The sequence below is a fragment of the Hibiscus syriacus genome, unplaced genomic scaffold (genome assembly GCF_006381635.1).
Source record: "Hibiscus syriacus cultivar Baekdansim isolate YM2019G1 unplaced genomic scaffold, ASM638163v2 tig00110678_pilon, whole genome shotgun sequence".
NCBI classification, from domain to species: Eukaryota; Viridiplantae; Streptophyta; class Magnoliopsida; order Malvales; family Malvaceae; genus Hibiscus; species Hibiscus syriacus.
Window position 1 is genome coordinate 1,554,980 of NW_024062822.1, and position 26,889 is coordinate 1,581,868.

The 26,889-nt window shown below is 35.0% G+C and overlaps 1 protein-coding gene and 1 pseudogene across 1 annotated transcript; both read right to left on the reverse strand.

The window, feature by feature from the left end:
* Positions 1–447: 447 nt before the first annotated feature.
* On the reverse strand, positions 448–1,321 carry LOC120138088 (ethylene-responsive transcription factor RAP2-10-like). The gene has a single exon (XM_039153683.1). The coding sequence runs from the start codon at positions 1,069–1,071 to the stop codon at positions 607–609; it is 465 nt and encodes a 154-aa protein (XP_039009614.1). The 5' UTR covers positions 1,072–1,321; the 3' UTR covers positions 448–606.
* A 16,307-nt stretch (positions 1,322–17,628) lies between these two features.
* On the reverse strand, positions 17,629–18,946 carry LOC120138057 (annotated as a pseudogene).
* Positions 18,947–26,889: the final 7,943 nt, after the last annotated feature.

A 26,889-nucleotide genomic window follows, 5' to 3' on the forward strand; every position in this document is an offset into this window, starting at 1 on the left:
CCCCAATCGTCTGGAGCCCAACTCAACCGCTCGCTTATTGCTTTATCAAATTTTCAGATTATTGCTCAACACGAAACATGTTCACTTTCGGCTGTTGATTTTGAGGGTAAACTGCTGTTAAGGTGAAAATACATACATTATACATACATGTTCATTCTCTTCTGTTTTTTTTAATGATTAAATTGAATTGATCTAAATATAAATATGTATTTAAATTGATTGAATTGAATTTTCAAATAAAATTTCAGAAAATAATGGTCTTAAAATACTTAGCCAACTAAAAGAAAAGGAAAGAGAAATAAAGAAATTGGAAATTAGCACCAAATATATCATTCCCTCTGCACCGTTCAATTTTGATTACCACAATTGGATCCCACCAATTTGCCTAAATATAAAAACCAAAAAGATTTTTCATTAAAAAAACTAATAATTAATACAAAAGGCTTCATCAATTTCCCCCCTACAGTGTGCACGATCTGGAATGTCCCGGTGCATTTTAGCAATCTCCCCCTTTCTCTTAGGGACATACCAAAAATTACAACTTTGTAATCATAAATGTTGGACGGCCATGATTCATTCAAGTACCCTTCCCCCCCCCCCTCCTTCTCATTCAATATCCGAATCTTCCGGGTCAGGCATCTTGTTCAAATCAACCCGATGTAAAAACCCGTCTGCACTTGGCTTCAACTCCTCGTCATAACTATGATTATAATGGTGGTGGTGAGCTGCCTCAAGAGCATCAACTCTAGCACCGACTTCGACAGCCTTTTTCCTTATAGAAGCAGCCGACAAATCGCCATCGCCGCCACCGGATTTTTCTCCAGCCAAAAGGTCGGGAAAATTCAACCTAGCCGAGGGTCCACGCAGGTAAAAAACCGCCGTGTCGTAAGCTCGAGCTGCCGCGACGGGTGTCGAATAAGACCCCAACCATATCCTGGAACGCTTGTTGGGCTCCCTAATCTCAGCCACCCATTTGCCCCACTTCCTCATCCTTATACCTTTGTAAGGCCTCTCCGCCATAGACTTCCTCGAACTCTCCCTTGAAGCAACAACGGCTGTTCCACTCTCCATAGCTTCCGAGGTGTTGGAGAAATCCTAAGCTTCTCAGCTTTGCGTCTGTTTTGGGTTTTTATCAGAGGACTGGAACTAAGAAGGGGAAGGGGAAGGAGATGGACTGAAATTTCTTTCGAGTGGGCATAGTCAGCTTGGTTGTGTCATGTGTTTAAGGTTACACGTTGGAATGAAATGTTTTTCCGACACAACAAAATTAGTATGATGGAAGAAATGCAGAGGGAAAGATAAAGGAAGAAAAACCTAAAAAAAAATACACAAAATCCAAATTCACCGACACAGATGTATGTGTAGTAATAAAGGGACTTGGTTATATATATATTGTACAATATTCTTCTCCCAATGTTATTATGCGGGAAAGTGTAAATCGGGGCGTGGTCTTGGCATTTGGGGCTTGTCTTGTCTGGGCATCTGTGGCCATGTTTTGTTAAATAAACTATTCTAATAAAATACTTTCATAATTGGATTTGTTTAAGACCCTTTATAATTGTTTCAAGATAATTTATTAAAGTACTTTTATCCCTATTTTTTAATATTTTAATATTTTAATATTTTATTTTAAGATTAAAACTTTATTTGAATAAAAATCGTTTGATTAATATTTTAAAATAATTTTTTATTTTAGAGTAAAATGTTGATGATTAAAATGCTCTAGAAAATAAATAAGAATCAAACTGATTCTTCTGTCAAATATTAAGAATCTTTATCATCTAAAATAAAATGTTAGAAATCAAATTTTTAAAAAGAACTTGAAATAATCACAACACTTGTCTTTTTATATTAATTATACTTTTACTATATCATTTGAATTCGCTAAATATTAGTTGGTATCTCTAGTAAGTACATACATATATATACATATATATATATATATATATATATATATATATATATTAATAAAAATACATAATAAAATTAAAATATTAAAAAGTTATAACAATAGAAATAAATTAATCATAAATAAAATAAAATTTTAATATGCAAAATAAAAAACTAAAAATATTAAAAAGAAAATGAGGTATATACGATAAAAATTAATGATGTTAATTTTTCAAAACAAATGTAAAGTAAAAATAAAAGGAAGAAGTGAGGAAGAATTATAATCCTATTTAATTAAATTTTCTATATACACATTAAATTAGTGAGATAGAGCAGGTGTCATTAGGTGTTTGTTTACTTAATATTTCGCAATGCTTAATCATTGATTAAAGAATAAAATAAATTAATCATGTGAACAATTATGTAACTACGAAGGCGCTGATGGAGGGATTGGGGGTTGTCGTTTTTGTGAGCAAGTGAGGTGAGTTTCAATGGTTTTGAAGAAGGAAATTACTTTTGTGCTACTTTTCCAAGATTTTTTAATCCATGATTAATTTATCATTAATATTTAAATTTTCACATTTTAAATCAATATTTATCTTTTTGTCCAAATTATATTCGGTGCATAAACAATTTTTTGAAGATTAAATAACATATAAATTATTAATTGATAAACAATTAAACTTATTTTTCACGATAATGATGCCATCTCTGCTTGTTTTGTCCCCTTTTTGTTATAATAAATATTAAATTTAATGTATTTATTTATTGGATAAAGTACACAAATAGTCCCCTAATTATAGAGTATTGCTTTGTTTAATCTTTTAACAATTAAAGTTATATTCCATGACTCTAAGTTGTTGCTTTGTTGTATCCCTAAACTATTAAAAGTTACAAAATGATCATCCGATTACTCATTATGTTCTAAACTCATATTTTTCTGTTAAAAAATTTTCGGTTATCTGAGGTGTACGTTAGCATGTTGACAGAGATATGATAGTCGCTTGAGATTATGAGATCATATTTTATCATATCTCAGTCAGTAGGCTAAAGACTGTCATCAATTTTTTAACAGAAAATAATGAGTTCAGAACATATTGAATAATTGAATGATCATCATATAACTTTTAATAGCCGAAGATTTAACAAAAACAACACTATATAATTAAGAGACTATTTTGTAACTTTAAATAGTTAGAGACTCAACAATGTAATACACTATAGTTAGGAGACCATTTGTAAACTTTACCCTTATTTATTTTGTGTTAAATTGATGAGTTGGCAAGCGATTGCTAAGGAGATAGGGTAGGCCGGTGTTCGGTCGGGGGATAACAAAAACACCGTTTGGGAATTGACTTTCTCTTCCACGCAATAATATTGGTAGTGCATGGGCTTTTTGTCTTTTCCAAAACTTTTGTATATAAACCTCCTCGACAGCAAATATACAAAAATAGAATACTTTTTCAAGTTTTTTATAATTAATTTATGTATTTGTCACTTTTTACTAATTTAATGTTTAATATTCTTTCTTAATTTAGTACAACACAATAATATGATAATTTTAGAAAATTTCGAATAAAGAGATGTCAATTTCATTAAAGTTGTCAACACGATTCTTATAATTATTATACGTTTTATTTCATTTTTAAAATTTATCTTAAAACCCTATTTCCTTGGTTTTATTTTTTAAAATACAATAATTCTCCCATTTAGACGCCACAGATTTTGTATAATTTTATTTATTGATTATATGAATTTGATTGTAACAAGTCATGTATAATATAAAAGATTTTTTTGATATAAATATAAAAGATTTATTGGCCTTATCCCTTGTGTGTATACAAATATAAAATCTCTGATTATTAATCAATCTCTGATATTATAGGAAGTAAAAAATATGGTTATTTAAAGCTATAAAATAAAATGGTTATTTAAATATTGAAATGAACTATGTCAGCCATGATATATAAATGGTTTTGTTTATATGGACTTCAACCTATATTCAGTATGTGACATATTCGATAAAGCTAAAATAATGGAATAGATTATTAAATAATAATGATTGTTGCTAGCCATGCCAACCTTTTTTCCTGGAATAGAATTACAACACATTTCTTATATTATATGTATACAAATTTAACAAGGAATTACATCAATGATTGAGACTATGAAATGAATTTTTTATTTGAAGAAATATACAATCTGATCCCATCTTTCATGAGTATATATCTATAATGGAGTCAAATGTATGGATGCTATGGAATAAAAAAATCATGTCCAATGAATTAATTGAAAGAAATTATTACACTAATAGGATTGGACTATATTAAAGATGAAGGTAATATCAATATTTACATATTAATTCTTCTGCCTAATTTTGAATTAATATGGAAAAAAGAATAAACAAACCGGGGTGCTTTATTTTAGGCTTAATCGACAAATCTACCCCTGAACTATAACCTAATTTTCGTTTGTTTCTAAACTTTAATTAGGGTAAATAAATTCTTTACTCCTAATATATTCTAGGGTAAACTACGCATTTAGTATATAAACTATCAGTTTTGACCCGTTTTAGTATCTAAACTTCAAAATTTTCCAAACCATACCTAACGTTTAGTTTTTGTTACATTTTAGTACGTCGTCATTAAAATTTAATGTGTTTAGTACCTAAACTATAATTGTTGATTTGTTTTAGTGCCTAAATTTTCAATTTTTAATAATTTAACTTAAAATTTTGAACGGGTTACTAAAATGAAACAAAAATTAGACTTTACGTATAGTTTTGAAAAAGTTGAAGGTTTAGATACTAAAACAAACCAAAACTAATAGTTTAAATATTAAATGCGTAATTTACCCTAAATTTTAAAGTTCACTTTTGACATTAAAATAAGGGTCAACTACACATATGATCACTTATTTTTGTGTTTTGTCAACTTTTGGTCATTGATTTCAAAAAATATAATATAACTTTCGTTTTTGTTTAATTAAGTTATGATCACTTTCGTTTTTATTTAATTAAGATGTATTCACTTCGAGTATTGTCGTTAACAATATTTAAATAATTTGATATAATCACACATTGGGTCCTTGTTACTTATATATTCTCTCAATTTAATCATACTTTTAAATCTATTATGTTAGTTTGTTAACTACAAGATTTATTCGACTGATGTATATGATAAAGTAAGTCTAATTATATTATTTATCAACTATCATTTTATCACATTCTCTTATATCTTTGGGGACTCTAGACACTTATAAATTGTTTTATTATTGTTTATCAATTTAATTTTGTCAAAATATTTATAAAATTCACAAAACTTTATCACTTATCTCTTTCTTTCTTAGAGGGGTAAAAAAGTTGTCGGATTTAATGGTTTTGGACGTGGTCACCACAAAATTTAAATGGTAAGAAACATGCTTTCATTAAGAAAATAATATATTATGAAACTAACTTCATTGGACCATTATCGAAAGAGATTTGAGCATTAGAAGATTAAAATTCGAACTTGATTTTCATTGATTTTGAATGAATTTTGAGAAAAAGAAAATTATTGAGAAGAAAATGGGTGATAAAAGGTAAATGTTGTTGTACCATCTATGTCACGTATGTTGGTAGATGATAATTGAAAGGATTTAATATCTTTTTACAAAAGAAAAAATCACATCATAAACCGCGTTAAAATATTAACGGTTTGATGACTAAAAAATGAATTAGAAAACTTTAGTACTATAATTTTAACTTTTATAGCTCAATGATCAAAACAAAAATATGGTCAAAGTTTAATATTTAAGAATGTATTTTACCTTTTAAAAAACAACCACCACAAAATTAAGCATAATAAAGGGACTAAAATGAGAATTCGACCTTTAAGATTTATATCAAATTAAGATTAAATTGAGAGAATATGTAAATAATAAGGATCAAATGTGTGATTATATCAAAATATTTAACTGCTGTTAACGGCAGTGTATTCGGGGTGTCCACATCTTAATTAAATAAAAACAAAAGTGATCATATCTTATGTTTTTTGAAATCAGTGATCAAAAGTGGACAAAACACAAAGATAAGTGATCATTTGTATAGTTAACCCTTTAAAAAATTAAGGAGCAAAACAAAAATTATGGATGTGACGTGGATAGGGATTTGAGCACACGAGAAAGGCAGTCATCTGCTAATTTTACATTTATCAATGCCAGAATTGCAGGAAGCATTAACAGATATCAGATCTTTACGGGTTAAATTGTTTTTCTGCCGGTTCAACATTTCTGCTTTCTTAAACGGGCCATCAGTTCCAGATTACACCAAACCGGTTCTGCACACTGCTGCTATATGATAATCTTCATTAACGTTCCTATCGAATCTTGGTTTTCTTATCATAAATCAATGAGCTTTGTCTCTGTTTTATTTCCCATGAAGCAGCAGAAATATTACAATCTATGTACAAAAGGAGTACAAAATCTATTTACAAAATAAGCAAAAACTTGAACCAAATCTGGTGACCGCAAAAGCTGACCAAACTTGTTAGAGCCAGGATTTCAATTTAAGGAGTAAAGTATAACTTTTTAAAATTTGGGGGGGATTTCATAATTATCTCATAAATATTTAAATTTTATATATAAATTAAAGGTAAAATACAAATATTTGGCTGGGTGGGGGCACAGCCCCTCCCAGGCCCATAGTGGCTCCTTCCCTGGCTCACAATATGCAATGATTAAATATTCGGATAATCTCAAGACTTGTAATTCTACAAGAGGCTGTTTGAAGTTCCATGCTACTCGTTGAAATTGTAGATGCCTTAAGAACCAGGCAGCTAATCAGCTATACAATGCCAAATAATCGATCCATAATCAATCAAATAAAGTAACAATGCTAAGTTGTAACAATACAGATAGTGGCAATCAATATATTGTCCCAGCTCCACAGTTCACAGGCCTTACTTCGTTCATAAACTACTGATTAAATCAAGTAAAATTCACCAGTACAAAATGCCTACAAGCATTAACCTACCAAACTGACATAAAAAATTTGCTTAACTATAACAAAAACTTGTGCCACTAAAGGCTAATAATTATCTTTATTTCCACTTTTATGTACAAAATAATGAAATATTCTATTTTAACAAAATAAATTGAACATGACGACACAACATATTTAATTAAATATTAAAAAACTTTGTCTTTTGATAATCTTATTACTAACCAAAAAAAATCTTATATTACGTGAACTAATAGTTTGTAACTCAAACTTGTCCCTGAAGACTTGGTCGACCATTGTTGTCATAAAAATATACGAGCGAGACCGATGTTTGCTTTGACATTACCCCAAGTACTTTCTGCGAATAAGAAATCCGTAGTTAATACGAAGTAGTTGAAACTTCTGAAAAAAAGCGTACGAAAGGGGAAAAAAAGTTGAATAGTTATGATGATTTGATTTGATATCTGTGTTAGAGGGATCAACACCCTTTTTGTTGACGGGTGGGAGTGTGTAAACAATAACCTTTCACTTGCAATGAGAAAATGAGGGTTCATTGAATTAGAAACGAAACTTATTTTCTCTTGTTTGTTTATTTTTGTGGGTTAATGTTATGGGGGTTTCTGTTTAAGGTTTATCCATCACTTGAATTTCCTACAAGTTTTATCTATTAAATTTATACAATGATTCAAAGAGTGATAAAGATCTGGTAAACACAATATTGAAGAACTGAAACAAAGCAAAGAACGAACCAGAAAAGGAAAATGTATTTCTAAAATGAGGAAAAATCTGTCATTGATTGACCGTGAATGGGTTTAGCATACAAAGATATTTATAGTCTAATGGGCTTACAACAATATCTAATGGGCTTCCCTTTCTTATTCTGTTGTCATCTTCAACTTCTCCGAAAGAAACAACTCCAAGCTTACATCTCGTATCTTCAAAGTCAGCAGGAGATATAGGCTTAGAAAGTATATCAGCAACTTGTTCCTTTGTAGGAACATACATAGTTGACAAGTAATTGATTTGTAAGCAAACATTCACGAACAAAGTGGAGATCAATATCGACATGTTTCATTCGCGAATGATGCGGTAGATTGGCACCGAATTCGGTGCATTTAATTTTTGTTGAAAATGATAATGGAGAAATTGCATTTTAATCCATGTACTTTTAAGGTATTTATAAGATTAGACCTTAAGTTTTAACTATAAATACCCTAACTCATTTAGCTTCAAAATAATCTCAAATCATTCTAGCTCTCTCTCAAGTGTTTTTTTAAATACCTGTAAATTTTCTTACTTTAGTAAACGATCTACAGCAGTCTGGAGACGTAGGCATAATTGGCCGAACTCCGTTATCAATTTCGGGTCTTATTTTTTCACCTTTATTTCGTATTCTCACTAATCTGGTTATAGGAAAATTATTCGTTTAATTTTCCTAACAACTGGTATCAGAGCTTTTGGTGGTGAATTATTTTAGTTTTTTTCCTGTGAGTTTACTATTCACACAAATAGTAAATTTCGTGAATAGTAAAATTTGGTCGGCGATACGAATTTGTCGACGGAGGTGTTCTAATACACGGTGGTTCGTAAGAATTGTCAGAAATGATCCAAAAGAAGTCAAATTCAAGTGGAAGTGATGGCTGCAGGCGAAGGGAAGGTGAAAATTGAGAAGTTCGATGGTGCAGACTTTGGCTTTTGGAAGATGTAGATTGAAGATTTTCTATATCAGAAAATCTATATCAACCTCTCAGGAAAGCAACCAGAGGGCATGAAGAATGAGGACTGGGCTCTTCTCGACAGACAAGCCCTCGGAGTTATCTAACTGACGTTATCCGACAGACGTTATCTCACAATGTTGCTTTCAACATAGCAAAGGAAAAGACCACGGCGGGTCTTTTGGCGGCTCTCTCCAGTATGTATGAGAAGCCATCGACCTCAAACAAGTTCACTTGATGAGGCGATTATTCAATTTGCGATGGCGGAAGGGGCATCAGTGGCTCAACACCTAAATGAACTCAACATAATCACAACCTAGTTGAGTTCCTTAGAAATTGAATTTGATGATGAAGTTCGAGCTTTAATTCTCTTATCATCTCTACCATACAGTTGGAATGCTACAATTATAGCAGTCAGCAGCTCGTTGGGAAACAGTAAATTAAAATTCGACGATGTTCGGGATCTGGTATTGAGTGAAGAAATTCAACGGAGAGAATCGGGTGAAGCATCAAGCTTCTCAGCCTTGCACACGGAGTCTAAAGGGAGAACTCCAGAAAGAAATCCAAATCGTGGAAGATCGAAAATCTAGAACGGGAAAGAAATATTTTCACTGTTATAATTATGGCAAGAAGGGTCACTTTAAAAGAGATTACCGAGCACCAAAGAAAGATATTGGCGCATAGGAATCTGCCAACATGACAGAGGAGACATGTGATGCCATGATTCTAAGCGTCAACAGTCCAAATGAATCATGGATTCAGGGCATCTTACCACTCCACCCCATGCTAAGAAATCATGGAGAACTATGCTAGTGGTGATTTTGAGAAGGTTCATCTAACTGATGATGAAACCTTAAAGATCGTCGGAAAAGGAGACATCCGATTAAAGTTGCCAAACCATACCACCTGGAAGTTGAAAGGAGTGAGACATATTCATGGCCTCAAAAGAAATTTGATTTCTGTAGGACAGCTTGATGGAAAAGGATATAATACAACCTTTTCAGACTGAGAATGGAAGATTACCAATTGAGCACTCGTCGTTGCTCGTGGTAAGAAGATGGGTACTCTCTATGTAACATCAAACTTATAGAATATCATTGCAGTAGCAGATGCTGATGGAAAATCAAACCTATGGCACCAAATGCTTGGCCATATGAGCGAGAAATAGATGAAGACACTTTTGTCAAAAGGGAAGCTGTCGAATCTAAAGAATATAGATGTCAGACTATGTGAGGATTGCATCTTTGGCAAACAAAGAAAGTTAGTTTTGCAAAGATTGACAAGATACCCAAGGCTGAAAAGTTAGAGTTAGTTCATACTGATGTATGGGGATCATCTCCAGTTTCATCTCTTGTAGGATCACTATTATGTCACCTTCATCGATGATTCTACAAGGAATGTATGAGTTTATTTTCTGAAGAAGAAATCAAAAGTCTTTGATACCTTCAGAAAATGGAAGGCCATGGTAGAAAATGAGATTGGTTTAAAAGTCAAGCGGTTGAGGTCTGATAATGGAGGAGAGTACAAAAATAGTTGATTCAGAGATTGCTATGGTGGAAAATGAGACTGGTTTAAAATTGCTATGGGCTGAAGCTATCAATACTATAACTTACTTGATCAATCGTGGGCCCTTAGTTCCATTGGATGGTGGAATACCAGAGGGAGTTTGGAGCATAAAAGAAATAAATATTTCACACTTAAGAGTGTTTGGTTGTATTTCTTATGTACACATAAATTATCCTGAAAGAAGTAAACTTGATGTTAAGTCCAACAAATGTGTCTGTTGGTTATGGTGGTGATGAGTTCGGTTACCGGTTTTGGGACTACAAAAATTAAAAGATCATCAGAAGTAGAGATGTCATTTTCAATGAGAATGTGATGTACAAAGACAGGTCAACCATAGAATCAAGTATTTCCAATACCAAAGATGAAACAAATAAATTTGCTGAGTTTGAGGAGATTTCTGGAAGTGATGTTCAGATCAGTCCTGAAGCAGTTCAAGAAGAACCAGACACACCAAAACTGAGACGCTCCTCCAGAATTCTTAAATCAACCCAGTGTTATTCGTCTTCTTTGCACTAATTGTTACTGACTGACAATAGTGAACCAGAGTGCAATGATGAAGCAATGTAGGTGGAGGATTCAGTTAAGTGGGAGTCTTCCATAAAAGATGAGATGGATTAGCTTATGTCAAATTAGTCATGAGAATTAACTGAATTACCACCAGGCAAGAAAGTGCTCCATAACAAGTGGATTTACAGGATCAAAGAAGAGCACGATGGGAGCAAACACTACAAAGAAAGATTGGTTGTCAAAGTTTTCAGCAAAAAGAAGGTATTGACTATAATGAAATTTTCTCTCCAGTCGTGAAACTATTTACAATCAGACTGGTGTTGAAAATTGTAGCTGCAGAAAATCTACATCTTGAGCAGTTAGATGTAAAGACAACTTTCCATCATGGTGATTTGGATGAAGAAATCTATATGAGGCAGCCAGAGGGCTTCATAAAGGCAAACAAGAAAAACCTGATATGCAGGTTGAAGAAGAGCTTGTATGGTTTAAAACAAGCTCCTAGACAGTGGTACAAGAAGTTTGATAGCTTCATGGGTAGCAATGGTTTTACCAGATGCCAAGCAGATCATTTTTGCTACATCATGAAGTTCGACAACAACTTCATTATTTTATTGTTGTACGTTGATGACATGCTCGTTGCAGGCTCAGACATGCAAGAGATTATAAACTTGAAGCAAAAATTGTCGAAGCAGCTTGCAATGAAAGATCTGGGCGCTGCAAAGCAGATTCTTGGGATGAGGATTAAGAGAGACACAAAGTCGGGACTTTGATGTTATCACAGGCTGAGTACATCAACTAATTACTATTTAGGTTCAACATGCAAGATGTTAAACCAGTAAGTACACCTTTATGTGTTCATTTTAGACTCTTCAAAGAACAGTCACCAAAGACGGAGGAAGAATGTGCATACATGGTGAAGGTGTCGTATGCCTCAGTAATTGGAAGTCTAATGTATGTCATGGTTTGTACTAGACCAGATATTGCTCATGCAGTGGGAGCTGTTAGCAGGTACATGAATAATTAAAGCAAGGTACACTAGGAAGCAGTCAAATGGATCCTTAGATATATGCGGGGTACTACAAACAAAACACTTTATTTCAAATAACGAGATTTGATACTGACAGGCTATGTAGATGCTGACTTAGCCGAAAATGTTGACATCAGAAGAAGCACTATAGGGTATGTCTATACTTTAGGAGGTACCGCAGTGAGTTGGGTTTCTCAACTACAGAAGATAGTTGTTCTCTCCACAACTAAGCAGAATATGTCACTGTTACGGAAGCCAGAAAGGAGATAGTTTGGCTCCAAAGTTTCTTGGAAGAGTTAGACAAGAAACAAGAAAACAATGTCTTGTATTGTGATAGTCAAAGTGTCATTTATCTAGCGAAGAATCCGTCTTTTCATTGCAGGACGAAGTACATACAATTGTGATATCATTTTATTCGGTCTCTTCTGGAAGATGAGATTTTGAAACTTGAAAAGATTAGTGGAGCTCAAAATCCGACAAACATGTTAACAAAGACGATGACTACGGAAAAACTGAAGTTGTGTTCAGCTTCAATTGGCATGTTAGAGTAAAAAGACCAGAAATGTTGCTGCATCGAACGAGATGTGAAGACAGATTAAAATCAATCTTCAAGTGGGAGATTATTGAAAGTCAATTAAGGGGGCACCAAATTCGTTGGATTGGGCACCGAATTCGGTGCATTTAATTTTTGTTGAAAATGGTAATGGGGAAATTGTATTTTAATCCATGTACTTTTAAGGTATTTACAAGATTAATCCTTAAGCTTCAACTATAAATACCCTAACCCACTTAGCTTTAAAATCATCAAAAATTATTCTAGCTCTCTCTCAAGTTTTTTTTGTAAACACATGTAAATTTTCTTCCTTTAGTAAAAGATCTGCAGCAGTTTGAAGACGTATGCATAATTGGCCGAACTCCGTTATCAATTTCGGGTATTATTTTTCCGCTTTTATTTCGTATTCTCACTAATCTGGTTATAGGGAAATTACTCGTTTAATTTTCCTAACAGTTATCATACCACACAATAGGCTTTACATCTATTGGTTCACCAATTTCACCCAATAGTTGCTCAATCCAAATAATTTATGAAACAGTGTTTTCCAAACCTCAGATATTGATCTGGACACCACACTTTGCTTCTTCAAGCACCAAGAAATCAAGTTTCCCCCCAAGATAAACACAATACCCGGTTCTTGAACACCTATCCTCAACTGAGGCAGCCCAGTCAGTATCAATATAGAAAACAAGATTAAGAGGTCCAACAGCTTCATCAAACTTCAACCCATAACTCAATGTGCCGCACAAATACCTTAAAATTCTTTTCACAGCCTTCCATTGAACTTCTCCAGGGTTATTCATGTATTGATTAACCTTATTCACTGCGTACGCAACATCAGGACGAGTGAGACAAATTTATTGAAGACCACCAATGATGCTACGTTACAGATCAATATCAATGAAAGGTTTTCCACCATCAGCCTGAAGTTTAGGTGTTCTTATCATTGGCGTAAGAGTAGACGCCACATTTTCAGTCCTAATCTATCCAACAAATCAATGATATGCTTCCATTGATTAAGAAACAAATTACCACTACAACATTGTGCCTCCATACGAAGAAAACAACATATCTTTCCAAGATCTTTGAGAGAAAACCTAGAGTTGACTTGTTGCACTATGACTTCCACTTCACCCATCTGAGGTCCAGTGATGACAATGTCATCAACATAAACCATGAGAAGAACCTTTAAATTTTTAGAACCACGAATAAAGAGAGAATAATATGCTCTTGAAGCCACAACCCATGTTTTAAGACTAAAAAGGTTTTCAAAGTATCAAACTAGGCCCTAAGAGCCTGTCGAAGAATGTAAAGAGCTTTCTTAAGACAATAAAGAAGTTCTTCTCCATTGGGACCTCACTTTTCAAAACTTGGAGGCTGACACATGTAAATTTATTCAATCAGCCCTCCATGCAATAAAGCATTATTAATATCTATTTGTCTCATATGCGACTTCTTCAAAATTGTCGTGGCAAGTATAGTCCTGATAGTTGTGACAAGAACAACTGGACTGAAGGTTTCAACAAAATCACTCTCTATCATTCGAGAATACCTTTTTGCCACCATCCTGGCCTTAAACTTGTCTATAGTCCCATCATGTTTCCTTTTCAGACGAAATGACCACTTGCATCCTAATGTTTTACGAGTAGGAGGTAACGACTCAAGCTGCCAAGTTTCATTCTTCATCAAGGCATCATGTTCGACATAAACAACCTTCAAAGATTATTTTTCTATTCAACGCCGAAAAAAAGGCTTGGTATTAGTACAAAACATAGAATGGTTCACATAACTTGGTATTAGTCACTCTAGGCAAGTTTGGTTATCTTCATAGAAAGTTGGTCCAACCTCTAAAAGTGGTTCATGAAATATATGCTATTTAAATGACAGATTCCATGCTAGTTTCACTATGAAATCTGCTACACAATTGAGTTATCGCGGTACAAAAGTAACTTGACCTCTCAATCACGATCAAATATCTTTATAATATGGTTCACCATTTGAGATCCCACACCAATAATTGAAACAGATTTAAGAACCAAGGTAGCCTCTTGAAAATTTGTTTCGATAATTTGTTTCAACAATAAGATGATGTAAACCCAAATCCTGAGCTAACTATAATCCTTCAAAATTCAGCCTCCAAAGCTAAGCAATATCCAATGGTTTTAGTGAATCTTGTGAGCCAAGACACATCATGGTCTCAGATGAATCCACTGCATACAACCAACCTCGAATTAGTATGACAAGCTCCATCAATGTTTAGCTTGAACCAGCTACTGGGCGGGGAGGACCAGGAACCAACACGGTCGACTGGTACGACATGGTTTTTTACCATCGTCTGGTGGGATAATATAGCAGTATTAGCTTCATTTTATAATGGTAAGTTCATTTCCAGAATGCTTTTCATTGGAATGTCAGTGAACCAGAACATATAAACCTTCTCTCAAATTCAAAGAGTATTAAAGAGAAGTGTGATAAGAATGACTAAAGTGTCGCTACCCAGTAATGAACCCGAGTCAGGTATCGGGCTAGTTAATATTATAGCCAATAAACAACAAACACAATAATCATTGTAAAGTCATGATACGCATAGAGATCTCTTTATAGATAAATGACTAAAATACTCTTAAGCGCTAATAACTAGAATTGAGCAGCTTAATAATTATTAGAAATAACAGACTAATAAATCTTCGTATAATGTTCTAGATGAGAGAACAAGCGAGATAGTAACTAGTGAGGGGTTGACCTCACTTTAGTTGTCGAGCTACACTAATGCCTAGTTAGGCTACCTCAATTGCCCTATTGGGGCGTAGTCAGTGTTGTGTGGCCTTAGAACCCTCATATATGTATGTGTATTGCATCAGTTTAGAATAACATATATCCTTAAGATGTGTGAGATCGAGCCAATGTTTTAGTTGAGTAGGGATTGTATCGATGTTATGTGACATCGGGTTCCCCTTCCATGATCTACCTGATGGCTATGTGAGACCGGGAAATCATTCAACAGCTTAGCGGAGATTTTACCGATGCTATATGACACTGGGTTCCCTCAGTTAACTTGTATCTGATGGCTATATAAGACTATATACTAGCAGTGTGTTGCATTCAAATAATACATAGTAGTGTTAGTGTTGCATTCAGATGATGGACAACAATGTCAATGTTGCATATATGTAATGCACAACAGTGTCAAGATCACATTTAGATAATGCATAACAGTTATAGTCATTGTGGTTAGAGACCCATTAGAGGTATACCCATGCGAGATGCTTAACAGAAGATTAAGGGAAGCATGAGACTCCTACTTTAGCAATAGAACAGTAAAACCTTAAGTAAGTAGCACTTGATTAAGATCATGCATATATCTATTGCTTAGTACCATGTCTTTAACATGCTTATGTTTTTGAAACTCGTAATGTTGTTCTAGATTTACAATTATACTATTGGGCTTTGTAAGCACAACATTCAAATTTTCCATTCGTAGGTTATTAGCTTGAGCCGTTCGTGGAGCACCGTCGCAACAAGACTTTCAACATCTCTTCAAAAGTATTGCACAATAGCTTTAGTATGCATGTGTATTCATAGAACCCTTATTATTGTATTCAGATTTTATAACCTTGAGTTGTTTCATTTTGATTTTAAACTGTGTTAGGGAGCTTCAATTTATAAAAAGTGTTTTTATAATTTCCATGTATGTTTAATTTAATACTATTTATTAAGTTTTGAAATGAAAATGAATAATTTTTTAAATCTGGGATAGTCTCGGTAGCATAATGTGACTTTTTAGGTCCAATCGGGTTTAGGATATATAGATAAAGTAGCCAAAGAAATGTTTTGATTCACGGTTAACTCCGAAATTTGGATATCATCTTCCATACCGAGGCTCCCTCCATATTAGTTTCCCCCGTTCTTCGACTATATGCAGACTTGGTTGTAAACCGGCATAGTTCGCCCGCATTTCCATCCGATTGAATCAAGCCCACCATTATGCATTGGTGGTCGAAGAACAATGATGAACAAAAGAATTGGAGGAAGAGAATCTCACAAGACTACCCAATTTTAGTCACATGTTTGAGTCATATCATATCCCTAACCATCATATCGTCCTGTATGGATTCATCAATATAACACCATAAATATTATAATATAATATGTAATATGAAATATGAACTTAGTTAGATTGTTGATTTTTCGAAGAAATTATTAAAATGTTCATGTAATAACTCATATATACTTAATTATTAGATAGATATTTTTTCAAAAATTTTGTAACATTTTCTGAGGTAGACGTGACTACTAAACAAACTATTAAATTTTTAACTTTAATAAATTCTCATTGACAAATTAGTAGTTTGACTAAATGTTAACTATTCATAGATAAAAAGAAAAAAAAGAAAAAGAATAAAAGAAAATATTAAGAGTTAAACTTATTATTAAATATTTTTAATAGCATTATTATATTAAAATTAATAAATTAAGAAAGTTTTTAACATTAAATCTTTATTCAACTTCTAAGATTAGAGTTGAAAAAACTTGAAAGCATTTTGAAAAGCTTGGATAACTGAAATTGATGTGATAATGGTGGAATCCGCATGTGAAGGATAATTTAATAGCGATGAAGGAGAAAGGGGACCATTTTTCACTTTCGGAGGTTGACGATGAGGGAAGGCAAAGCAAGAGAAAAATCGTATTAATAAATATCCGAATGAAAATGCAGGGTCCTACCTACTAATTTATCAATTTTTCCACCCACTCATTTTGACTTTGCCCAGTTTACTTAAAATCCATCGCCATTTAAGATGAAACATACAAATAACTTTAATTTTTAATAAGAAATTATCATTTTCATAATTTTATTCAATTTCTCACGATTAATTTTGTTAAATTATTAAACGAATAAATAAAAAAAAGATGTTTGTCCAATGTGGCTTGACTTATACTCGAGCGTTCATTCCATTTTTATAATTTCGTGGTATCACTTGTACTCGGAATTTCTCTTTGTTTTGTACAAAATATTATACAAATCAATAAATGAATCATTTGGTAGAAAATGTTTTTAAAAATCAATAAAAATTATACAATAAATATAAAATTAATGTAACAACACAAAAAACAAATGTGTACAATTTATAATCAACACCAATCTGTGGTTAATTAGCTCTCCCAACTGGCAACTGCCATCCTCTTTCTCTTACAGTGAAGTGTGAACCGTCTCCAACCCCCACATGATTTGTCCACACCTTTCCAATTGTTTGACTCAATCTCTTTCTCTTACTTTCTTTTTGCATTTAATTATATAAACTTTGATTCACTGATGTTAGAAGAAGAAAGATCAAAGTCGAATATTAATAATCTAAAAAAAAGTCAATTTAATCCATATAATTAAGGAGCAATAAGAATAGAGAAAGGTTGGCATATATTTCACAAGGGGATGAACTAACCCCATTGGATAATCTCGAGATTGATGCTTAAGTCGATTTATTTCGAAAAATGATTTCTGGGATTTTCCTGGACGAACAGCCAGTGTTGTTTCGTTCTAACTGGACTCCAGGATGACGTTGGTGGTTTCTGCAACAGCTAGGGAATGGTTATGGTCGCCTTCATAGGTAACTATCAGCATCGATGGATCATCTAAGGCTCTTTCCACATGTTTGCGAGCTGGACATCCTCTTACACTGCTGCACTTATAGTATCCCCTGTTCCAATCATATATCCAAAACCAGACACACAAAACATGTTACAAAACTTAAATCTTAAACTACGTTTTATTTTCCTTAAAAAAATGATTTTGCTTAATGAAATACCTAGGATGTGGAGATCCCTTGATTGGTTTTTGACCGTATTTCCTCCATGAGTAGTCATCTGGTGGAATATCAGCCAATTTCAAGCTTATTGCTGGAACCCTTACAACCCTCTTTGATCTCATCTTTCTGTCAAAACCCAGATTTTCAGTACACACAAACTTAAGTAAGAAATTCAAGGGAGGTAAAAACATGTGTATGTGTACCTTTTCTTAATGCAATGGCAACGACCAGAAGTGCCACTGCACTTGCCAGAACCCATGTTCTCAGAGCTACACTTCCTCTTCAAAGAAGAACACAAAAGAGGCTTCCCAGCTGAGGAAACCTGAGAAAGATTGGTGATTTGAAACGCGGATGATGAAGATGGTTGTTTACTATCGGTATATGCCATCAAGGACGACATAAACGAATTCCCAGCAGAAGAATATGAAAAATTGATGGTCGTTGACGAATCTTTCCTCTCTAAACCCCCACTTTTCACCGTCAAAAATTCATGATCACGATGCGGAGGATGAGTGGGGGAATCTGCTGTAACCGCGTTGCGTTATAAACCGCCTTGGTTTCCGGCTCTTGATTTGCTGGTGCTCTTCTGAAACGGGCGTGTCCGGTCCTGGTTCGACCCAGAAGCGATATAACTCTCTTGAACTTCGAAACGGCAACGTCTGCAACAGCTTTGCAGTCCATTGATAAATCGCTGCCATTGTTTTGTTGAGGAGTTTGGGAAAGTAAACTGATGAGTTTCTCAACACTTTCGAGCCCCGAAGCTGCTTCTTGGACGGCGTTTTCTTCCATCTTTGCTGTTAAACTGTCGCTGTTTCTATAACTCATCATTAACTCCACCTCCATGTCTGCCACATAAACGTGCAAAGGCAAAAGAAAATACAAACAAGAAAAGGGGAAAGCTGAAAAAGAAGACGATGAGAAAAGGGTTGCTGATAAAAAGGTTAAGGGATGTGGACTTTGGTCAAAATAATAGCGTCAGCTATTGGCCATATAGGTGACTCATCTGTCGTCTCAACATTAGCCGTCAAATGCAGGTTCCAACAAGGTCCAACCGTACCAAGCAAATCAAGAACTTCATTATTTTTCTAACCAAAAAAAGATTGTACATGGTGTGTTTGGTTTACGAAATGTAAGATTATCAATGAGAATGTAAAATTATCAGAAAATAAGATTACTGAGAATGTTGTATTTTGTGTTTGATTGACTTATCAAGAATGTAAGATTATCGTGTTTGGTTAAAGGAATAAAAGATTATTAGAATGTATATTTGACCAAATTGTCCTTATTATATATTTATATAATTTTTTTACAAAATTAAAAATATAAAAAAATATTTAATGAAAGGGTAAAATTTTATTTTAATCCCTAAACTTTAAATAAAATTTTAATTATAGACTTTTTTTATAAATCTAAAATAATTTAAAGATAAATTTGTAATTTAATATTCGTAGAATTTTTATTATTCAATGACAGAAGAAGAATATTTTTGAAAAAAAATAAAAATTTAAGGGCATTTTAGTCCAAAATATCGGTAATCCAACAATACCTATTGAAATGGAGGTAATGATATTCCCGGTAATATACCCCAAAAAATTTACTATTAATAATTTTAAATTACCAAGAATGAGATTCCCGGGCTAACCAAACGGGAGAACGTGGATTCTATTCCTATGAAAATCTCACATTCCCCCATCTAAACACCCCCTAAAGTTAAAGACTTTTCCCCGGGATTTATTATTTTTAATAGTCGATATATAAGTTATCTACGTCAGATGTCTTCCACAGAAGTTGTTCTCAACTTAGAGTTTTATTATCATATCTCCATCTCATCCCATTATATATAAAAATACAGTCAGCTAATTTTTAAAATTATATACAAAAGTATAAGCCGAAAAAAACTTTTTATTTCGGAATCTTAAAAATAATCGCATGGAAGAAATTAGTTTATTTGGCAACAGTGCCATTGACTTGTGTCTATGTGATTATTGGGGTCCATATTAGTCTAACAGAGGTTGGGACTTGGATGATCAGTCAAAACTATCATAAAATAGTTAAAAGAAATTCATTTATATTTATATTTTGGAAGATTAAAGAAAAACACTTCTTTAATCGATTGTTATTTGGATTAAAATTAAGAATAGATTATTTTACAAATAAAATGACATTGTATTGGGATATCAAAATATCTAGTGTGATGTGTGAAAGGAAGCTTCTTGGTAATTGAAAATCATACTCAACGTTGTTTTATTAGGCGGAAAAGAAACAAAGAGTGCAATTTCCATGAACCACAACTCGCTCGTATACAAGCAGACTCCCTAAAGTCAAAAGACGGAAACCACATGGAAGTGGGCTCCCTTCCCGTATAGGTGGGTGGAAAAATTATTTTTCATCTACCATATTATTTTTTTTGAGTTAAGGGTTTATTTATTTATTTTAAAATGATTAAGCGACTGAATAATTCAGAGACTCTATATTAATTAGTTTTGAATGTGACATGTTGTTTGATAATAGATCTTAATCATTCAGAATGTACTTCTGTGTTGAATCATTCAACATTGGTTTGCTGAATAAGTCAACACTAAATCATTCAGAAGTGAGAAACAAATAATCTGAATGTTGAACGGTTCAACATCCAACGCTGAATATTTTCATTTAGAGCCAAACAAACAACCCCTAAAGTTAATTTATTTCTCTGAAAATATCGTGTATTTTTAGGGTCTTCTTCATTTATCTGAAGATATCATGTAGTTGTGGAGTCTTCTTCATTTTCATAAAGATATTATGCAATCGTAAAGTCTTCATATTTAACTTGAAGATGTATGAAGCACCTGACATTTTTAAGTTAATATTATTCAATTCATCTTAGAATGAACAATAATTCTCAAAATAAATTAATTTGAGAATTAAAAAATCATACTTACATTATCTCAATCATTTTTCCTATAGAAGTGAGCAAAAGTACAGGAGGCACGTGCTCGAAAAGAAAAGAAAAGAAAAACACTAAAATTTTAAGATAAGATAAAATCTTCAGTTCTTTACAATGTTTAAAAGATGTGTAAAAATAATACGTCTTTCATTAGAAATTTACAAGTTGAAAACCCATAAATAAAGCACAGATAAGAAATATATATAAGAGATAAAATAAAGATTTAAACTATATTCTCTTGATTAGATTGTTTGAATGTTCATTTCATGCTCGTCAAAGCATCTTTGATATTGTTGAAATACTACTCAAGATTGTAAACTGCTAGTAAAGAATACTTGAATGAAATTGACAATCTGAATTTACAAGGTGTAGTTCTTGCTTTATATACATCACACTCACGCTAAAGCCAACTAACTGCCTAACGTTCTAGCTGTTGTTACAACCAACTATAACAGCTTGCTAACCAACCTGAGTGCTAATTATCCTCTGCTGCACCCTTCTTGACACACGCAACACTCCCAACATCTTCTATGTTCAATATTCCCCCTGCTTTTTCCCTTGTTTTTTTTTTTCTTCTGTTAAACACACCATAATCTGATCACGAAAAAGTTCAAAGGCACCTTTAGCTAATGGTTTGGTAAAGCCATCAGCAATCTGATGCGAGGCTGGGACATATTGGACTCGTAGATGCTTGGCTGCCATATTTTCTCGAACAAAATGAACATCGAGGTCAACATGCTTGGATTGAGCATGGTAAATCGGATTAGCACTCATTGCAACAGCTCCTGAGTTATCACACCAGATTGTTGGTGTTGTGTTCGAGTCTTCACCTAAGTCAGCGAGAACAGTATTCACCCAGGTGACTTCTGCAGCAACATCAGCAAGGCTTTTATACTCGGCTTCCATGGTTGACCGTGAAACAGTCTTTTGTTTCCTTGATAGCCAGGACACCAAACATTTGCCAAGGAATACACAATGACCAGACATTGACCGTCTGTCATCGACATCACCTCCCCAGTCTACATCCGCAAATGCAGTAATAGACAAATTAGAGCCAGCAGTCGAGAACAACAATCCATAGTCCACTGTGCCTGCCAAGTATCGAAGAATCCTTTTAACTGCCATAAGGTGGGATTCGCGAGGGGCTTGCATGTACTGAGCAACCTTGCTCACACTAAGAGCCACATCAGGTCGAGTATGACATATGTACAGCAAAGATCCAACAAGGCTGCGAAACTCATAGGCATCAACTAACAAATTACCTTCATCCTTAGAGAGTTTATTAGCTACAACCATAGGCAAGGCAGTCGAATTAGCATGTGTCATCTTGGCTTTGGCCAGCAGATCAAGCAGAAACTTCTTTTGACTTAAAACAATGGAGTTAGCTTCACGCTTGACTTCAATACCCAGAAAGTAGGACAGATCACCAAGGTCCTTGAGCAAAAATTGCTTGTTGAGTTCGCGAACCACATGCTCAATATGGTTTAGCGATTCTCCAGTCAGTATGATATCATCGACATATACAAGGATAAACGTGCGAGTGCCAGCCTGATCAGTAATAAACAAGGAGCTGTCAGCTTTGGACCCTCGAAACCCCAGAGCAATCAAACTATCTCGAAGCTTGTTGTTCCAGTTACGCGGTGCTTGTCGTAAACCATAAAGGGCCTTCTGTAGCTTACAGACAAGAGGTGTGCCATCAGGATTGTGTACCTCAAATCCAGGTGGTTGCTTCATAAACACATCTTCAGTCAACCCCCGTTGAGAAACGCATTGTTAACATCGATTTGTCGAAGCGGCCAATTCTTCGACACAACCAGTGAAAGGATGATATTGATCGTGGAGAATCGAACCACAGGACTGAACGTCTCTTGGAAATCTTGTCCTGGTACCTGTGAGTACCCCTTCGCAACAAGGCGTGCTTTGTGCCTTTGCACAGTACCATCAGCATTCTTCTTGATTTTGAAGAGCCACTTACATCCTACAGCCGTCCTTCCTTCTGGGAGTTGGACGAGAGTCCAGGTGCCATTTTGCTGTAGAGCTTCAAACTCATCATGAACAGCTGCGGACCATTTCTCAGACTGAAAAGCTTCATAAACAGTTTCTGGGATAGCCTCATCAAGATTGCTGAGGAAAACTTTGGGTTTGAAAACACCAGCCTTGCTGCGTGTGCACATCGGATGCGTATTGACTTTCACATTTAGCTGTGACACCACAGTCGGCTCAGCTACGAACTGTTCGGGTACCACAACCGGCTCATCTACAGGTTGTTCAGATGCATGAAACTCATGACATGCTTCTTCATTCAAGGCTGTAGAGGGAGACACCGATGCTTGCGAGGGAGAGGCATGTTGGTTTTCTGCCGATTGTAGGCTTGACCCAATAGGCACGATGGGACTGCGAGAGGCAGTGGGGGTCAATGTAAGCCCAGGAGAGGTATTTGTATGTGAAGAAGTCATAGGAACATGTAACCGTCGTGGTTGCAGAATTATGTCTAAAGCAGGCGAATTCTTCTTCTTGGCTAAGACACGAGGGGACTGCAGCTCTGCAAAAGGAAATGTTAGTTCATCAAACTTAACATGACGAGATATGTAAACTCGCCCATCCGCTGCCAAGCATTGGTAGCCTTTATGTTGAGGACTGTACCCAAGGAAGGTACACTGCTGGGAACGAAACATGAACTTGTGCTTCTGAAAAATTCGAAGATGTGGAAAGCACCTGCATCCAAACACCTTCATAAAATTATAGTCAGGTTGCCTGTTAAACAATCTTTCAAATGGTGAGACACCTTGCAACACACGAGTGAGAAGTCTATTAATGAGATAGACTGTCGTTGTCACATCATAGGACCAGAACTTCAAAGGTAAGGCAGCCTGAGCAAGGAGAACAAGGGCAAGTTCGATCAAATGTCGATGTTTCCGCTCCACAACCCCATTTTGCTCAGAGGTATGTGGGCATGTTACTCGATGCACAATCCCTTCTTTGGCCAGAAGAGTATTGAGTGATCTGTACTCACCACCCCAATCGCTTTGAATGGCTTTAATAGTGAGATTAAACTGTGTAGCTACCATACTCCTAAACAATTGGAAGGCATTCAGAAGTTGAGACTTATCTTTTAGCAAGTAAAGCCAAGAATGACGAGTGCACGCGTCTACAAAGGCAACGTAATATCGAAATCCGTTTGAAGGAGTAGGTGCAGGACCCCATAAATCAGAAAATACAAGTTGAAAGGGTTCAGAATATACAGTCTGTGAGTGTTCAAATGGTAGTTTATGAATTTTCCCAATACAACAAGCCGAGCAAACTTTATTGGTATTAGTTGAAATCTTTACATGTAGCTTATGACAAACATCTTTTAGAGTTTGAAGAGAAGGGTGTCCCAAGCGTTTGTGCCATAAATCGAACGCCTCTGAGTTAGTAACTAAACTAGCACTAGCTTGATTATTAACCGGATGCCTGCCATCAGCTAGCTCGAACGAGTAAAGGCCCCCGTTCTATTTTCCTCAAAGTAGAACACTCCCAGTGACTTCATCCCGAACACAACAATCGTTGGCATGAAATTCAAGAAAGACTCGGTTGTCCCTAGCAAGCTTGGACACCGAAAGGAGGTTTTTAGTAATCTCAGGTACATGTAAAATATTGGTTAACTTTAATGCTTGTGACCGAGAGAAGAGCAAAGTGTTACCAACGGTTTCTACATGAAGAGAAGCACCATTGCCAACAAGAAGATTACCTGGTCCCCTATAATCAGATGGTTGAGCTAGTTTGGTAATATCTGGCGTCACATGGTGCGTGGCACCTGAATCGACTACCCAATGCTTGCGAGAGGAAGAGGCTGCATTGGCTTGAGGGGGCTCAGTGGCTCTTCCTTCACTGAAGGAGTCATACTGCGTGCTGTCAGCAAAATTAGCACTGCTAGAATTGGCTTTGTATCGTTGTGTGTCATTGCCATCACCAAGGAAATCGCGATCAAATCGGTACCAGCACTGTTGAACTAAGTGCCCAATCTTACCGCATAGTTGACACTGTACTCGGGAATGGCCTCGACCACGACCACCTGATCGACCACCAGAGTAAGGTTTACGATTAAGCTCTTGATTGGTTCTTGAATCAGGAACAAACCGATTAGCAGCCTGTGCCACATAGGCACTCATTGGAAGGTTGTCCGCTGAAAACTCAAAACCAGCCAATTGAGTTTCAGCATCAATTAACATGTTACTTACAACATTGAGAGTGGGTTTCTCACGCATGGTGGTTATAACCGCCATAAAAGACTGGTATTCACGAGGTAGACCCTTAAGCACACTTACAATCTGCTCAACTGGTGCAACGGGGCTTTCACAGGATTCCAGCGCATCGCACACTTCTTTAACACGTGTGAGATATACACGCATGCTGTCATCTCCTTTCTTGAGAGATTGAAGCTTGTATAGCAGATTCATTACTGCTGTGGTGGAGCGATTAGCAAAGAATTGTGTGACCTTACTCCATACGGCAGCTGCTGTCTCAGTACCAACGAATTGAGGCAGCAGCTGGGGACTGATGGTGGACAATAACCAAGACGCGAGGGCACTGTCTTGGGCCATGAAGTCTTCAAACGCTTCATTGGGAACGAGCTCACCATTCTGATCAACCACAGTCTCTGGTGGCGCTGCCATCAAACCAGTCAACATCCTTTCCAAGCGATGGCTTCGAACTGTGAGCAGCACTTGCTGTTTCCACAGCAAGAAGTTCATCTCATCCAAGACAACGTTCACTTTCTTGTTGGTGAACACAAGTGAACGTACCAACGAACCTCCTCCAGACGTTGAGGAGACATTCGGACTGTCAAGCGCCATTACCGCAGTCGGAGCTTAGAAGCCAAGATCTCTGGCGAAAGATACCATGTTGAAATACTACTCAAGATTGTAAACTGCTAGTAAAGAATACTTGAATGAAATTGACAATCTGAATTTACAAGGTGTAGTTCTTGCTTTATATACATCACACTCACGCTAAAGCCAACTAACTGCCTAACGTTCTAGCTGTTGTTACAACCAACTATAACAGCTTGCTAACCAACCTGAGTGCTAATTATCCTCTGCTGCACCCTTCTTGACACACGCAACACTCCCAACATCTTCTATGTTCAATAGATATGTATTTATAATGAGTTGGTAATTTTTCAATGGAATTAAAGATAAATGATAGGTGCTATCTTTCTTTTCATAGACATAATACCTAATCATACTTGATTCGAAAAATAAAGAGAGTATTGTGGATGGATGGATAATTTACGAATATGTGACCTTGTTCTGAATTATATTATTGCTAATTATATGTGATTTTATTTTGATTAATGCATTGAACAATATCTTTTAAGTTTTAACGATCTAATAAACTTCCGTTTATTTTTTTAATTTTACTAGAAATTCGAATGTAAGCTTAGTGTTAATCAACACTTAACTTACCTCCTCAAATGTGTGTAAATGTTAGAGGTGGCGATCGAATAATTTGCATTGGATTCGGGTAAGTTATTTTAAATCGAGTCATTTCGGGTTTATATTATTTTTATTTAGATTCGATTTGGATTAGATCAAATCTGGTTTGAATTTAGTTAAAGTCTGAAAATTTAGTTATGGTTCGAATTTAGTTAGAGTCTATGAAAATTTAGTTCAGATCGGGTATCAGATCCAGTCAAAATCAAATAGGTTGATTTTTGTTCGGGTTAACATCGAATCTATTGGGTTGGAGTCGGATCAATATCAGGCCAGTTTATTTTGGTTCGTGTCAATCATTAAATATTTGGATCAATTCGGGTCGGTTTCAATTTGGGTCAGCCCTTATATTTTCGGGTCAACCTTTAGATTTTCAGATCAATCATTGTTGCTTTTTATCGTCATAACTTTCAGTGCTTCTCTTTATTACTTATAATTCAAGAATTTTA